The sequence below is a fragment of the Monodelphis domestica genome, chromosome 8, assembly GCF_027887165.1.
Source record: "Monodelphis domestica isolate mMonDom1 chromosome 8, mMonDom1.pri, whole genome shotgun sequence".
In the NCBI taxonomy this organism is placed as follows: Eukaryota; Metazoa; Chordata; class Mammalia; order Didelphimorphia; family Didelphidae; genus Monodelphis; species Monodelphis domestica.
The window spans coordinates 46,827,629-46,844,682 of record NC_077234.1 but is presented as its reverse complement, the minus strand read 5'-3'; the positions used below and the strand labels follow the sequence as shown (position 1 = coordinate 46,844,682).

Sequence of the window (17,054 nt, the reverse complement as noted above, 5' to 3'; positions counted from 1 at the left end):
TCTAATAATTTAGACTTGTTACCTGTGCCCAATTTGTCCAGAATTTTGAGCATTTACTCTATTTTAAATTGATTAATATTAATGCCTTTTATTTTATGTAGAATTGATATTTGAAACTAGAAATACCAAAGTTAAATTGCAAATCAATTTTATGTGCTTTTACTTCCTAGAGTGTAAATATTTGCAAGCACTTGGGTTTGACATTGATTGAGTTTTGAGCACATAAACATAAAGTAATTTCCATCATATTATTTTTTAGTACTTTGGCATGGGTGTTAGTAAACTGTGATGATGTATGAGAGTTACAAATACTTTAAAGCCTTGCAGCAGATTTAGATTTCCCTGGTCATTAGATTTTCGATTTACTGAGAAGGAGAGCTAGGTTGAAATGGAAGGACTAAGTTGTCCTTGGCTTTGGGGGTTGGCCAGAATGCAGGGAAATGTCACCCAGGACAGGAATATCTGCCTTGACTTGTCTATCTGTGAGATCTGGATATACTGAGCAGGGTGGAGCTCAATAGTTGTAAAATGTCTTTAATTATGAATTGAAATACATAATCTCAAAATGTTTGATCTGACAAATGTAATTTCCCTCTTCCTTATATGTTTTGAAGTACATTGTATATTAGGATCACATGATTGCAAAATTATATATTTAAAGCTAGAGTCACATTATCTAAGCCTCTCCATTTTACAGATGGAGAAATTGAGGTCTAAGTGATTTTTTTTTTATGGTATGACTTCTTTTTTTTTTTAACCCTTACCTTCCATCTTGGAATCATTACTGTGTATGGGTTCCAAGGCAGAAGAGTGGTAAGGGCTAGGCAATGGGGGTCAAGTGACTTGCCCAGGGTCACACAGCTGGCAAGTGTCTGAGGTCAGGTTTGAACCTAGGATCTCCCATTTCTAGGCTTGGCTCTCAATCCACTGAATTACCCAGCTGTCCCCTGGTATGACTTCTTATGTTGATATTTTTAAATCCATTTAGGATTTATATTTAAGATGCTGACTCTAGTCTGATTTCCAGTTAGTTCCAAAGATCATGTCAATTCAAAGTCACATTCCTGAGTATGAGGTCCCTTCTAGTGGAGAAAGTATCATCTCCATTCCCCTCACCCCAACCCCAAATTCTGTTCTGGCTCTCATCTTCCTGCTGTTTATTATTTTTTTTAATGAAAAAAAAAACAACCATCTGTACCTTCTATCGTAGAATCAATATTGATTCTAAGCCAGAAGCATGATTAAATGTCTTTCCCAGGACCACACAGCTAGTAAGCAAGTAAGAAGCTGGCTTTGAATTCAGGTCTTCCTGGCGCCAGGCTCTGTGCTCCATCTTGCTGCTCTTATCATGTTAGCAGTAAGGAGAAAAAAGGTTAGTGCAAATGCAATAGGAAGATGATTCCCCTCTGAAATAGATTTCAATTTAAAGAGGAAATAAACTATTTCACAGTCTCTTTCAGTCAGTCAGTGATCATTAACTAAGTGCTTACTAGGTGCCAGGAACTGTGCTAAGCCTTGAGGGCACAAAGAAAGACACATCCTCACTCTTACTTTCAAGAAGTTCCCCAAACTCTGACCTATGGAGCCATTATTAGACATTTTTGCCCAAATCCAGTTGGATGGAGTAAAGATATTTCAGTAGTGATGACGATAGTCTATGGAAGGGAGAGGGAAGAATGAAATGGGGGACCCATTCCCAAGATCTGGATAAGGTAGATCATGGCAGAGGGAATAGCAGTGAGGGTTTCCAAACCTTACCCTCTTCAGGCTGCCTAAAAGAATCTAGGCAGTACAGTGGAAAAGAGCACCAGTCTTGGAAATGGAAGGATCTGGGTTCAAATGGGACCTCAAACACATTCCTAACTGTATGAACCTGGGTAAGTCATTAACTACCCCCATAGTCTACCCTTACAGCTCTTCTGCCTTAGAACTGGCACTTATCTATTCTACGATGGAAAATAAGGGTATAAAAAAGAGACAGCTCTACTGAGATGAGTCTGTAAGTGAATGATAGGGTGCTAGGCATATAGTAAATGCTCAATGCAAACTTGTTGATTGATTGTTCATTCCTTGTGTATAAACAGTGATTTCCAAGGCTTCATGACTAACCGAACTTTAATTTGGACCTCCCTGAACACAGATGTATTCAAATGCAGAATGTGACAGCTGTTTTTAAAAGAAAAGAGTTTTCTGAAGAACTTGGGGCTTTCACCAAACTAGCCAGCTGGTGTTATTTTTCAGGTCTTAATTTGATCTGTTTACCCAAACAGAGAAAACTTTTCAGCTTGTACTTAAGGGGATAGAATTATTGTTTCTAGGCATGGAAATGAGTGACCTTTGGCTTATTTTAAATTAAAGAGCTCTATCTCAGAATCTCAGACTTAGGATGCTAGATCCATCCAATCCAACCCCTACCTCAGCCAGATTCCCTTTTACTAAATACCCAGCTGGGCTCAGGTTGTCCCTGCATGAAGATTTTTAAGGATAGGAAAAGTTTCCAAGACAGCCCATTGGTTGGGGGCTTTCCTTCCATTGTCCCTAAACTTTGCCCTCTAGGACTTTTACTTATTGATTCTAGTTTTAACTCTTTGTGATCCAGCAGAAAAGTAATTCTTTTTTCCCTGGGATATTCTTCAGATATTTGAAATAACTTTCACATCCCCTTCCATCTCCATTCCTTATCATTCTTCTCTTTTCTAGGCAAAGATCACCAGTTCCTTGAATGAATCCTCATGTGTCATGTCCATAGAGACTCTAATATGCTTTTTAGAAATTTCTAGGATTGAAATGGGGAGAAAATCCCGCCTTCCAAGAATCTGTTGAATAAAATCTCAGATATCATCATGAATGAAATCCTCATTCTTACTTCCAAGAAGTTCACAAAACTCTGACCTATAGAGCCATTATTAGACATTTTTGTACCTAGGGGAAATCTAGTTGGATGGGGTAAGGATATTTCAGTAGTGATGAAGATAGTCAATGGAAGGGAGATACTTGTTATTCTTCTATTGTAAGAAGTTATTATGTATATAACAGTTAGTCTGGGTCACAAAGATGGCTGAATTTTCAGGTTAGTACTTTCTATTTTTGAAAGCCTTACCTTCTCTCTTAGAATAAATACTGTGGTCAAAGTATTTAAACGTCAGCTTCATTATGTGACCTTCCAAGGAATAGTCTGATTCATTTCTTTAAGTATTGACTAATTTGATTTCCTTGCTGGCCCAGGGACTTTCAGAAGTCTTTTCCAGAACTACAATCTGAAAGCTTAGATTCTGAGGCACTCAGGTTTTGTTATAGCCCGACTCTCACAGCCACATATTACTAGTGTAAAAACCATGGCTTTGAATATGTGGACCTTTGTCAGCGAGGTGACGTTTCTGCTTTTTAGTATATTATCCGGATTCGCCGTAGCTTTCCTTCCAAGGAGCAAGTGTCTTTTAATTTCATGGTTGTAGTCGCCATCTGCGGTGATCATTGTATATTTACAATCTGATTCCATTTGTGCTACCTCTGTTTGCCTGGAAGTGATGGGAGCAGTTGCCAAGATCTTGTTGTTGATTTTTTTGGTGTTGTTTGGCTTTTACACTCTCTAGAGACATCTGAATTTTTCTTCACTTTCTGTCACCAGAGTGGTATTAAATGCATATTTGAAATTTGTTGGAATTAAAATTCTCTGGGGAATATTAATTTATTATTTATTAATTTATAGGATAGTGAAAGCAGGTTGGAGAGAGAAAAGGCACATAATCATATGTCCAGTTGCCTAGCTAATCTGAGTTTGCCTCTCATCTCCTTTCTCCCATTTGTTAGCAAAAAAAAGATGGTGCTGCTTCCTTGATCTCTAATTTATAATCCTGACTAAGCAGGGTGGAGTAAATCTAAAATTCACAATATGATCTTTTTTGTATAGTTCTATATATTCTTGTCACCTCTTCTTAATCTTTTCTACCATATTCATCTTTTTTATCATGCTCATTTTTGCATGAAGTGTTAGTGGTCAATATTTGTGATCTTGTGAACTTAAAATGAGTAAATTGTGTCTAGGCTGTATCAGGTCCATAATTTATTAGAGAATAAGAATGAAGGGACAGATATATTCCTTATGGTACAAATAGATCACTTTCTAAAGTTTATATCCTGTTATTAATATTCCAGAATTTGAACTATCAAAATTAAGCATTAAAATTATCATCAGATACTTAGAAATTACCCTGATTATGTTTTTTCTAAATCCCATTAAAATAGGTTCTTCTCCATGCTTTGTTTAGACTCATTTTGCCTCATTATTGTAAGGTACTACAGGAGACTGTTGGCCTTTGAACTGTGTCTTGGTTCCAAGGCAAAGAGGGCCCCAAACTAGAGACAGAAGGGACTGAGAGAATTTAGGTCACTTGGAGAAATCACTTCTTTGTCATTTTCAGAGACTTGAATTCTATAGACCTTTAACGGATTTTAATTTGCTGGACATATTTTTTTTGCAGTTACTTTGTCACAATTTTAGTATTGGTATCTTAATTTGAAGGTTTTTTAATTTTTAGATACTGGAGGCTATGTTTCTTGTAGAATTTCGAAGACGGTCTGTCAAGTTCGAGTTTCTTTTCCCCGATGCTAGGGAAACGAATCATCAAAAAAAGGAAAATGGGAAGATTTTTCATTATAGGCAATCTTTCGAGCTGAGCCATCCAAGAAAGGATTTTCTAATCAAATGTAGCATTGTGGCCTTTACGTGACTTGCTGTCGTGAGAATGTAACTCGGCACAAGAAAGAACATTTTAATTTAGCTAGAAAGATGATTTTTTTGATAAGTTAACTTGAAGTTTCTCTGAATGACAAGATAGCCAAAAGAATAAGATTGCTATCAATTGAACCATTAGGGAATGTGTCATTGTACATATTTTTAGAAGCATTCTTCCACGATTGGAGTTACCTGCTTGGAAATGAATGCCCATGCCTTGGAAACTATGATAAGACGTATATTACAGCGCTGCTGGATCTCACAATGAGGTGCCTTCATCTAGTTTCGGTAATTACTGACATTTACACAACGAGTTACCATTTGCAGAGTGCTCGACATATATTCTACCAATGGAGCCTTACAGAAACCCTGGATAACACAGATATTCTCCTTATTTTACAAGTGAGGAAAGTTAGGCTCAGAAAAATGAAGTGATTTAATTATTCAAAATCATATAACTTGTGATTAACATAGGTAAGGATTGGTCCTTCTGACTCTTAATTCTGACACTTGTTCCAATATGTCAAGCTATATTTACCCTCAGTTGAGATCATTAAAATCAACTGACTATGGATCTTAAGTTAAATTAGTATATTTTTTCTTGGTGATCATTCATTCCAGCTACATTTGAGGGGTATTCCATTTTGGTATTTTCTTGGCAGAGATCCTGGAGTGGTTTGCCATTTCCTTCTTTAGCTCATTTTACAGATGAGGAAACTGAGGCTACCCACATTAAGTAACTCCTCTAGGGTTGCATAGCTAGTAAGTGTCTGAGGCTAGATTTGAACTCAGGAAGATGGGTCTTCCTGATTTTCTAAGTTTTAAAATCATTAGTCCACTTAGTGTTTCTATAGCATTTGTCAGTCAGTGATCCTACTAAACGTACCTATTAAAGTAGGGACTTGGCTAGTCATTAAATTAGCTTACTGAATAAACTAGCTACAAGATGGTTTGGAAACCAATGTGACAAGGAAATCACTTTAAAAGACTGATATATATTAATTTAAGGTCGCCAAGGAATTCAGCTATGTAATTCCTAAATGAAAACTCAAGTCAGCAGTCAACCTTTTATGGAGTTTAATTACAAACAGGATGAAGAAAGGTATTAGAGATAGAGAGAGAGAGGGAGAGAGAAAGGGGAGAGAAAGGAATAGGGCTTAAATACCCCTTCTGTTTAGGCTGGGCCAAAAGGCCCAAGCCCTTAGATAGCTGGGGCAAAGAAAGGAGATCAGTCCCTATTACTCACGTGACCAAAATGGAGAAACAGTCTCAGGGGCCTCCACCTCCAGCTTCCTTCAGAGCAAGCTTCTCAGAGAACCTCTCCAACCACTCAGAGCCAAAACTCTCCAACCCACCACCCCCTGGTCCTCAGACCCCTCTAAGGAAACCATCCAAGTTCCCTCCCCTCAGTTCTCACATCTACCAATCACTGTCCATGTCTTCCCTGTGCCAATGGTGGCTCTACCTTAACCCAGGACCGCTCAGAGGTCTGTGGCTTTGCACATGTATGTTGAAGGTCATATTCTCAAATAATTAAATCTTGATCCTTTGCTATAGCCCTTCCTAAATCCTGTTACCCTGAGTAGGGTAGAGATTGGAATAATTAAATTTTGATCTATGCTGCAGCCCTTCCTAAATCCTGTTAGGACTGAGTAGGGTGGAGATTGTAATTTCCAAGACCTGGTTCTGTCATTCCAAGTATCTCTATTGTATCAATTCTAAAATCAATCATGACTCAAAGAAATTCCTGTTCTCTGCTTAAGCATAGGTCAAAGCCCTTTCCATTGTTCAGCAAAAGGTTTCTGTCCTAAAGTAATCTTAAGAAGGGAGGAGGAAGAACCTCCCATGCCAATGGGGTTCACATTCCAATAGAGTTCCCATTATCAATAGGAAATTTTTCAAGTATGAAATTTCCCAATGGTGAAATTTCCAACATTTATAAGTCTAAGAAATTTTAAGGTTTACACCAATAACATTTTATTTTATTTTTTAATTATTTAGGGGCAGCTAGGTGACTCAGTGGATTGAAAGCCAGACCTAGAGATGAGAGGTTCTAGGTTCAAACTGGGCCTCTGATATTTCTAGCTCTTTGATTTTAAGTGACTTTGTCACTTAACCCCCCCCCCCACTGCCTAACCTTACCATTCTTCTGCCTTGCAACCAATATTTAATTTGTTTTTGTTTTTAAACTCTTACCTTCCATTGTGGAGTCAATACTGCGTATTGGTATCAATCCACAGAGCTACCCAGCTGCCCCCTATTTAATTTGTTTTAAGATGGATGGTAAGGGTTTAAAAAGTATTTAAAATGAATTTATTTTTAAATGAATTGGTATACTGCTCCTCCCACTAGCCTCTTCTGTCCCAGTCCAAAAACAAAGAAAGAAAAATATAACCCTTTATCATAAACACAAAGAGTCTTACAAAACAAAACTTCCATTAGCCATGACCAAAAATATATTGTTTTTCTCTAAATTATATGTTTATCAGTTCTCTGGTAACTGATATTGCCTTTTTAGTTTTCTGGCCTGGTTTATTATTTCAAATGCCAATGTGGCCATTCCCCGATAGGAGACACCCCTTAGTTTTCATTTTTGGGCTGCCATGAAAAGAACAGATACAAATATTTTTGTATATATTCATCTTTTTCTCCCCTCTTTTTTTTCAAATTTTCTATGGGGTTTAAGCCTAGTAGTGATAGAACTGGGTCAAATGGGCATTGTTTTGTAACTTTGGGGGTGTAGTTCTAAATTACTTTCTAGAATGGCTAGACTAATTTGTAATTCTGCCAAGAGAACACTTGTTTATTTCTTGTTATCCACCCACCCCCCATTTCCTCTTTTGCCAGCTATGCCAGTGGGAAGTAGGGGTAGTTAGGTGGCTCGGTGGATAGAGCACCCAGCCTGGAGATGGAGAGGTTCTGGGTTCAGGCCGGCCTTGGACATTTCCTAGCTATGGGACTCTGCTCAAGCCACTTAACCCCAATTGCCTAGCCATTATCACTCTTCTGCCTGGAAATGATAACAGTATTATTGACTCTTAAGACAGAAGATAAGGGGTTAAAAATAACTAATATGAGGTAGGATCTCACAGTTCCCTTAATTTGCATTTCTCTAATTATTAGTCACTTAGAGCACTTTTCATATGATAGTTGATAGCTTAGGTTTCTTCCTTTTGTGTCCTTTGACCATTTATTTATTAGAGAATATCTCTTAGTCTTATAATTTTAAAGCGATTCTTTTTATATCTTGGCTATGTGACATTTCCCCAAGAAAGTCATTTTCATTTCGAATTTGAACTTGTGCAACACGTAAGGTTCCTATCATTAAAGATTATCCATTTTCTCTTAGGTGATCATGTCATCCCTTATCTTATAATGTAATTTATACCTTGTTCTTCTAATTTATTTCTTGTTTCTGATTCGTTTCTAAATTGAGGTTTATGATGTATCTTTTTACCTCGAAGCCAAATAAATGTTTAGAGCTTCACTAGATAATTTGCTGTGAGATGTCAGACCAAACATAATATCTTTTTCAACACTGTCCGGTTTTCCCAACAGTTTTTGTAAAATAGTAACTCCTTCTCCTAGTATTAGTCTTTTATTTGATTGAACACCGGTGTCCTAAATTTGAAACCAGTAAATTTTCAAAAAAAGTTTTTGTTCATATTTGGTGTGATTTATTTTGAAATTTTAATTAATGAATGAATTAAGAATGTTTCCATGGTTACAAGATTCATGTTCTTTTCCTTCCCTCCTCCTCCAAGCCCCCTCCGTTAGGCTAGGATGGTTAAATGGTTCTTGGACCAATGAATGTTCCACCAAATTGAATTCTATTCTTAATATGAACTATGGCATTTAATAGTATCAAACCTGCACAAAAACTCTGATGAACTAAGTAATCAATAAATAATGAAGGAGGCATTTTATTCAGGGTCATAAATCGCACTGTGTAACAATTTGGTGTCTTACTCAGACAGAGAAGTTCAGAGAGGGAGGTGATAGGCAGAGGTTATAGATGCTCAGGAAGGGGATGGTTAGGTAGATAAATGGAACCGTGGGTCACAAGTTTTTTTACTGTGAGATGATAACACCTTCCTGGAAAAACCACACAACGGTTTAAGCCATCTCTGGCCGGCAGTGGCAGGCATCGACATCAAAGGAGGTCACCAACTGGGTAACTGCAGGAAAGAAGAGGTTACAGAAGTGGTCCAGGGACAGGGCTAATTAGCAATTACTATGGTATATATGGGAGTCTTCTTGGGGGCAGTTATAAATTGCTGATTGGTCCAGAGATTCCCAAGGATTCACTTTGGGGTAAAGTGGAGATGATTAGGGACTACTAGTCTGGGATTTACCATAGGTATAGGCAAAGATTAGATTATTTATTGCTTTAACTAGCAGTGAATTTCCTTGTGGGAAATGTGGCTAGATTTCTTATTCTAGTCTGCCAGGGAACATCCATTCTGAAAATGAGTAGGTAGGAACATAGAAAAATAGCAAGATGCCTAGTCGGGGAATTTGTAGTACTTGCACTGGTCCCACTTTTGTGTTGCCCTCATTTCATTTGTATATGTTGTAAGAGTTCTCTTTCCAAATTCAAGAAGATGAAATTTTGCTTCTTTCCCCTCACCCTACTCCATTGTTTACTATGGGCGAATCTAACTTTGATTTTGAGGCTAGATGGTTCAGTGGATAGAGACCTGGAGTTAGGATGACCTTAATTCAAATATGATTTCAAATACTAGCTGTGTGACCCTGGGAAGTCATTTAACCTCTGTTTGCCTTAATCCCATGGAGAAGGAAATAGCAAACTGCTTCAGGGTCTTTTCTTTCTTTCTTTCTTTCTTTTTAATTATTTATTTATTTAGGATATTTTTCCATGGTTATACAATTCATGTTCTGTCCCTCCTTTCTTCTCTTCCCTCTCCCTGAGCTGTTTACTTATTATTCATATTTGTAGTAGAGTGATCTTTTAATGCCAAAACCCCAATCATATCCCTATTAAATCATGTGATCGATCCTATGTTTTTCTTCTGTGTTTCTGCTCCTTCAGTTACTTATCTGGATGTGGATAGAATTCTTTCTCCCAAGTTCTTCTGGATTGTCCAGGGTCATTGCTTTGCTACTAGTAGAAAAGTCTATTACTTTCCATTGTGCCATCATATATCCATCTCTGTGTACAATGTTCTGGTTCTGTTCCTTTCACTCTCTGCATCACTTCCTGGAGGTCGTTCCAGTCTCCATGGAATTCCTCCAGTTCATTATTCCTTTCAGCACAGTAATATTCCATCACCAACATGTACCACAATTTATTCAGCCATTCCCCAATTGAAGGGCATCCCCTCATTTTCTAGTTCCTTGCCACCACAAAGAGCTCAGCTATAAATATTTTTGTACAAGTATTTTTCCTTATTATCTTGTTGTGGTATGGCTGGATCAATGGGCAGGCTATCTTATTTAAAGCCCTTTGGGCATAATTCCAAATTGCCTTCCAGAATGGTTGGACTAATTCACAACTCCACCAGCAGTGTATTAGTGTCCTTATTTTGTCATGCCCCCTCTAACATTTATTACTTTCCTTTGCTGCCATATTGGTCAATCTGCTAGGTGTAATGTGGTAGCCTAATAGTGTTTTAATTTGCATTTCTCTAATCAGGAGGAATTTAGAACATTTTTTCATGTGCTTATTGATAGTTTTGATTTTTTCACGTAAAAACTGCCCATTTGTATCCTTTGACCATTTGTCGATTGGGGAATGGCTCGATTCTTTGTAAATTTGACTTAGTTACTTATATATTTGGGAAATTGAGCCTCTGTCAGAGATTTTTGTTATAAAAATGTTCCCAGTTTGTTGTTTTCCTTCTAATTTTGTTTGCATTGGTTTTGTTTGTACAATCCCTTTTTAATTTGATATAATCAAAACCATTCATTTTACATTTTGTAATGTTCTCTGTCTCTTGCTTGGACTTTCAGTATCTTTTCCAAGAAAACCCATGGACAGTATAGTATAGTCCGAGGAATCATGAAGAGGTGGACAGAACCGAATGACTGAATAACAACAGCTTTGTGTATATGAGCACTAAATAAATGCTCGTTGACCATCTTTGCTTAGCATTATAAAATCTTACTCTTAGCTGATGGCCCATTTCTCTGAAAGTAAACTACTCCAATGGCTTTGGTTCTGGGAAAATATAACTTTATGAAAACCAGCCAATGATAGATAGGTGGTTTTTCCTGGATTGTAAGAGGTGTTTATTTGCAATCTTCTTTTTTCTCCTAGAATGTCTAGTGCTCGATCATTTGTCTCTTGGACCCTAGCTTTCCTTTTTGGCACTATTAGAACATTTACTATTTATACATGACCCTTCTAATATCCTTTCTGACTGTTGCTGCCTTTTTTGGCGGGGGGAAATTTTTTTTATTTTTTAAATTTCTTTTTTCCTAGAACCCCCATGGCCTTTATTTGCTTAAAGGACTTTATCACCTTACCCTGAGTCTGATCCTCCTTACCAACCTCTCTGTTTGTAGACTTTCTCCTCTCTGATGTATTCTCCAATGAGTACTGGACTTTATCTTCCTACGGCACTGCCTTGACTGCTTACAAATCTTCAGGCTGTTCCATCTAGGATAAAATGCACCCTCATTCAGCCTGGCATTTATAGCTTGACAAAATTAAGCTCCAGCTTGGCTGCTATGCCCCATACAAGGCAGCTTATTGGATAGAGTACTGGAAATACGAGAAGAACTGAATTCAAATCTTGCCTCAGATACTACTGTGGGAACTTAGATCTGTTACTAAGTTCTTTCAGCCTCAATTTCCTCGTCTATAAAATGGGGATAACAAAAGCACCCAACCTTACTGGGTTGTTGGGGAAATCAAATGAGATCACGTGTATAAAAGGCTTGCACACCTCCCTGCACTATGTGGTTGTGAATGATAGCATACTAAAAAACCAGCCTTCCAGGGAAATTGTAATGCAATCGGTGTCCTTTTCCTTCTGGTGATGATTTGGCCAGTCACCTAATGTCCTGGGTTTAGCCTTCATGCCTTTGGCTATCTACAGTGTCCTGCTCATGGTTTCTTTCCCAACAGCTAGATTTGTTTGTTTGTTTTTTTGTTCCCAGCATGAGATCATCCCATCATGGTTGCTGCTTTATTTTGCTATAGCAATCCCTAGGTAAATGCTGGTTGAATGAATGAGTGGAAATTGAAGCTTTTTTTTTTTCCTCCCCATGTTTGTAAATTGCCCAATGGATTAACTCAAGTAGAAAAGCATATTCTTGCTGAAACGACCTCTTTGGTATAGCTGGGAGAATCCCAGAATATGGTGGGACCCCAAAAGGACTTATGCTTTGAGAAGAATACTGGCTTTGGTGTCAAATCCCACTTCTGCTGCTTCTTTTCTGTGTCACCTTGGGCAAGTCACTTAGCCTCTGTGGGCTCAGTTTCCTCACCTATAAAGCAAAAGGGTGGGATTTAGATGGCCTCTGAAGTCCCTTCCATCTCCCTAGAGCTGTGATCCTATTGACTAGTTAACCATAGAATTCAGTACAATTTTCAGTATAATTCCAACACATTTTTAGCTCCTAAAGAAAATAGGTGACAGAGAAAGAATGTTGACCCAGGTGCTCTGATTCCAAGTAGTGATTGTTATTTCTCCTGCACTGAAAAGACATCTGAATGGTTTTATTGATGACTGCCAGTTAATTTCCTTGTAATTATTCTCTTCTGTAAAAGTTTGATCCCTTTATAATTAATTATGTTAGGAAATATACTTGTGAAAGTCTTACACGTGTTCATGCACCAGGTCTTTGCTCCCTGGTTTTCTCTTCCCCCATCCTAAATGCTGCCATTATTCTTTCCTATTGGCTAGGTGGCTCCAAATGATGAAGCAGTGGTGACTTTGCTGTGCGAGTGGGCCGTGAGCTGTAAAAGGTCTGGAAAACACCGAGCTATGGCCGTGGCCAAACTTTTGGAGAAGAGGCAGGCTGAAATTGAGGCAGAAGTAAGGCTTTTTTGTTTGCTTGGCTTTGACCATTATCATTCCAAATGGCTGTGTTGAGAAGGATACACACTTTCTTATATCCAACTTGGACATTTTACATGAAGATTAGAAGAGGAAGATGGAGACTGACCGTAGACCTCCCTAGTGGATTCACCTTAATCCTAAGCAGATGGTCTCCAGGCTATTTTTTTCTTTTTTTTTAAGTTTATTTATTTAATTAATTACTTTAGAATATTTTCCCTTGGTTTTACATGATTCATGTTCTTCCCTCCTCTCCTCCCACCCCCGTCCCGTAACCAAGGAGCAATTCCACTGGGTTTTACATGTCCCAGGCCATTTTCTTAGACATCTTCAAATGTAATAATGACTTAAGAGTCAACACAAAAATGTTTGTTTTGAATCAACCCGAAGGCCTGTCTATAATTTTTTTACATGCCTATATATGTACTCACATTGATGATCATTTTAGAATAGCATTAAAGGAACTAGGGTGGGAGTCATTGCTTTGGAACATTTATAGTTTTCTATTTACACATTTAGTATTAGTGGATTGAGTGCCAGGTCTCAAATCAGGAAGACTCAGCTTTGAGTTCAAATCCTGCTTCAGATACTTACTAGATGTGTGACTCTGGACAAATCACTTAACCCTGTTTGCCTCAGTTTCTTCATCTGTAAAATGAGCTGGAGAAAGAAATGGAAAACAGTTCCAATATCTTTGCCAAGAAAACCCCAAAATGGGGCACAAAGAATAGGATATAACTGAAAATGACTGAACCACAACAAAAACATAGATATAGCCTATGTGATTTGGAGTCTGGGTTAACTAATGTTGCCTAATTTGGTCCAATTTCCCATCCAGCTGGTTCTCTGGGATTCTGATCACAGTTGAGTTTTTTCTTTTGCCATTCATATGCATCCTTTATAAACAGATTGTTGTCTATTACCCTTAGCATAACCAATAGTTAACAGTTTGGGGCTTCATTTGCCATATAACATTTTGGTAGGACAAAGGAACCATGTTGCTACAATTACCTTATTCTGGCAAACTTGTTCTGTTTTCAATCTGTAGCGATGCGGTGAATCAGAAGTCTTGGATGAGAAGGAATCTCTTTCTTCTGCCTCCCTTGCTGGGTCCAGCCTGCCTGTCTTTCAGAACGTCCTGCTTAGATTTTTAGATACACAAGCTCCCTCACTGTGTAAGTATTTCCTTTTTGATTCAAATTCAGGAGAAAACCTCTCCCCAGTGGGCTGAGTTGCTAAATTCTTTTTCTTATTTATTCTTATTGGCAATTGTCATCTTGAATTTTCATTTACTAAAATACCTACCATCTGGGTGCTGATGTTAGTATCCTTCTCGAGCATACAGAATTCTAGAGCGTTGTGTCATTGGAAACTCAAAGGTATAATGAAACTTGCCAGCTGGAACATTGGAAGGACTTTTTTAAATGAAGTTTTAAAGGTTTTCAAATGTAATACGCCAAAATGATCTACGCTGTGCCTCTAGAATTATATTCAATAACCGTAGAAGCTTTTATAGCAAATAAGGGCTCTTGAATAAAAATCAAAACAGATCTTCTTTTCTCCTAAATGTGAGGTTCAATTGTAAGGAGGCTTTAGCTTGAGAGTGAGGAGGAACTTTAGCAGCCATCGATTCCATCTTGCACATTTTACAGGTGGGGAAACTGAGTCACTGAGTACCTGGCATTGCCACCAAGTTGGACTCCTGAGTCCAACTGAGTCACAGTTTTGGACTTCCGAGCCCAGTGTATGGGCAAAGACTTTAGCTAGAGAATGAAAGGACAGGAATGAGAAAGAGGAAAGAGAAAATGTCAGATCTGATAAGGAAAGACCTCAATGTGAAGAATGGAAAATGGGAATTTGATGGTGGAAGAAGGGAGGTACCAGGGCTTCCAGATTAGCATCACTTTTATTTTAGCAGGTTCTTCATTGTTGCCATATTGACTCTTTTGTCCTGATCTCAGAATTCAATTCAATCCACTTGGGGATACCAGAACAAAAATAGCCTGGGTCCTCAGAGAGTTTCCTTCCTTTTGGGGGGATGGGACTGGGGAACTACATATACAGAATGTCTCCAAGGTAGAGCAAGAGAATATTTGGATGAAATGCTGCCAGAGAACTTCATGGAGGAGAGAACCCTGATGATGGGGTCTGGATAGACTTTGTAGATCTGTTTGTGTGTGAACACTGCCATGGGTCCTCCTAACTCGAGGTGACCACTAGGGCAGGAGTCAAGCCATGAAGGTTTGACTTGAGACTCATCAGCGGGTGTAGTGCTTAGAGAGGGCTACAGAACTCACAAAAATAGAAAAGCCTTTTAGTCCGGGCAGGGAGTGGGAATATTCACGGAACACAAAGGGTGCCCACTTCTCTTGTTGATTCTGATCATTTTGGGCAAAGTCTGTTTAATTGATTCCTTTTGGTTTCCTGAATCCTTTGCATCATCCATCTCATTGGTACCTCGTGAGGGAGGGTGGTACAAATAGCATCAGTACAGTCTAATGTTATGAACACTGATTTGAATATCAACTCTACTTTTGTGAAAAAGAGAACATATTAGATCGGATAAGGAAGGGAAGAATGTGAAGGAAAATGAGAAATTAATGGCAAAAGAAAGGAGTGAACCCTAAAGAGACAAGAGGTTACAAGGCATCAGAGTGGAACCAGGACTGAAATTTTTTATTTTGGCATGGTTCCTAATGGTTGCTCTTTTGGAATGAAATTTGGTTCACTCAGGTTGGTCACATCTTTTCATTTCCTGGGGCCTCAGTTTCCTTTTCTGTTAACGAAGGACCTCCTTAGGTCCCTTCAGCTTCATTAGCTCTCCAAGGTGCTTTTCACCTCCAAATCTATGCTAATGTCATTTTTGATGAGTAGATGAGGAAGCTAGGATAGTCAAAGCAATTGCCTTGTCCTGCATTACGAGAGTCCTAAGGAGCAAAGCCTGGATTTGAATCTAGTCCATATACCTGGTAAGTGGCAGGGCTAGGACCAAGCTTTGGCCATTTGGCTTCATCTTTAGCATTCTTTCCACTGTTATTCCTGCTGTTAAAAAACTTAGGGCTTCTCCTCTTACTTTGGGAAAGTGCTTCTTAAGGCTCCCCATCCCTGGAATTATTCAAGTCCCACTACCCAGGGACTTCAGGGTACAGTCCTGGCGATAGGTGGGGGACACGCGTTCCCTCCCCTCCAGAAGCATCATTTAGAGAATGTTCTTTTGCTTCCTGTCATTTTGAACCTCTTTGCCAGAACGAAGACTTAGGGCCATGTTCCCTCCTGGACGTTTCTGATGCTGTCGGGGACAGCCCACAGCTAATATTGAAAGAACCTGGATTTATAGATGGAGTAGTCAGAGATTCATCTGCCAGTTTCTTTGAATGGTTCAGTCTGAGAAGCCCCTGTCCATGGTAGCTTTTCAGTTTTATTTCCAGTGGAATGGGGTGGCTGGTCTTGGTCATTGTGGGGAGAGTGAAATGCCATTAAGCTTTGGAAGCTGAAAACGGCACTCTGCCTTTTGAGACGCTTTTGTCTGGCACCTCTAATTCATTGTGAAGGTATTTTCCTACCAGATAGGTAATACATGCAGCGTTCTTCCCATCTCTCAGATTAGGGAAGAGCGAGAGCGGAGTGACTTGTATGGCAGGGTATCGTCTTCCAACCCAAGACTGGCCAGCTCCCGAGTTTCTTTCTTTACCCCTAAGTCTAGGTTGACTCCCTGAGCTAATAAAATCAATCTTGTTTCTACTGCATACAGTGGTTGGGCTACCATGACTCTAACAGGCTCTAACCACTAGACTTATAGAGCCAGCATTGGTCTTTCCTTAACTCTAATGCCCCATTTGCAAAGATACAAAAAGAGACAAAGTTGTGGCTAAGTATTGGTACTGAGGAGAATAGATGTAAGTAGAAGACATTTTTCTTGTGAGTCTACCTTGTCTTTTTGTTGCTATAATAATATTGTGACTAATTTTTTTTAAATCATCAGCTACCATCTTGAAATTGATACTGAATATTGATTCTAAGGCAGAAGAGTAGTAAGGGTTAGACAATGGGGTCAAATGATTTGCTCAGGGTCACCCAACTGGGAACCATCTAAGGTCAGATTTGAACCCAGGACCTCCTGTCTCTAGACCTGGCTCTCAAGCTACTGAGCCACCTAGTTGGCCTCTGTCAATATTAATGTTAGCCATGATAATTAGACCCAGGTTGAAGTCTCTTTGGTGGAGAATGGAAATGAACTCTTTTTGATGGAATGGGACATAGATCTTGGATTTCAGTTTAGTGAGGAATTCCTG

The 17,054-nt window shown here is 38.7% G+C and overlaps 1 protein-coding gene across 1 annotated transcript in view; it reads left to right on the top strand.

Moving 5' to 3' along the window:
- Positions 1 to 17,054, top strand: part of MED12L (mediator complex subunit 12L) — a 625,295-nt gene that overhangs the window by 326,534 nt on the left and 281,707 nt on the right. The window contains 2 exon segments of the mRNA XM_056807762.1: positions 12,610 to 12,741; positions 13,811 to 13,937. Coding sequence (XP_056663740.1) covers positions 12,610 to 12,741; positions 13,811 to 13,937 — 259 coding nt within the window.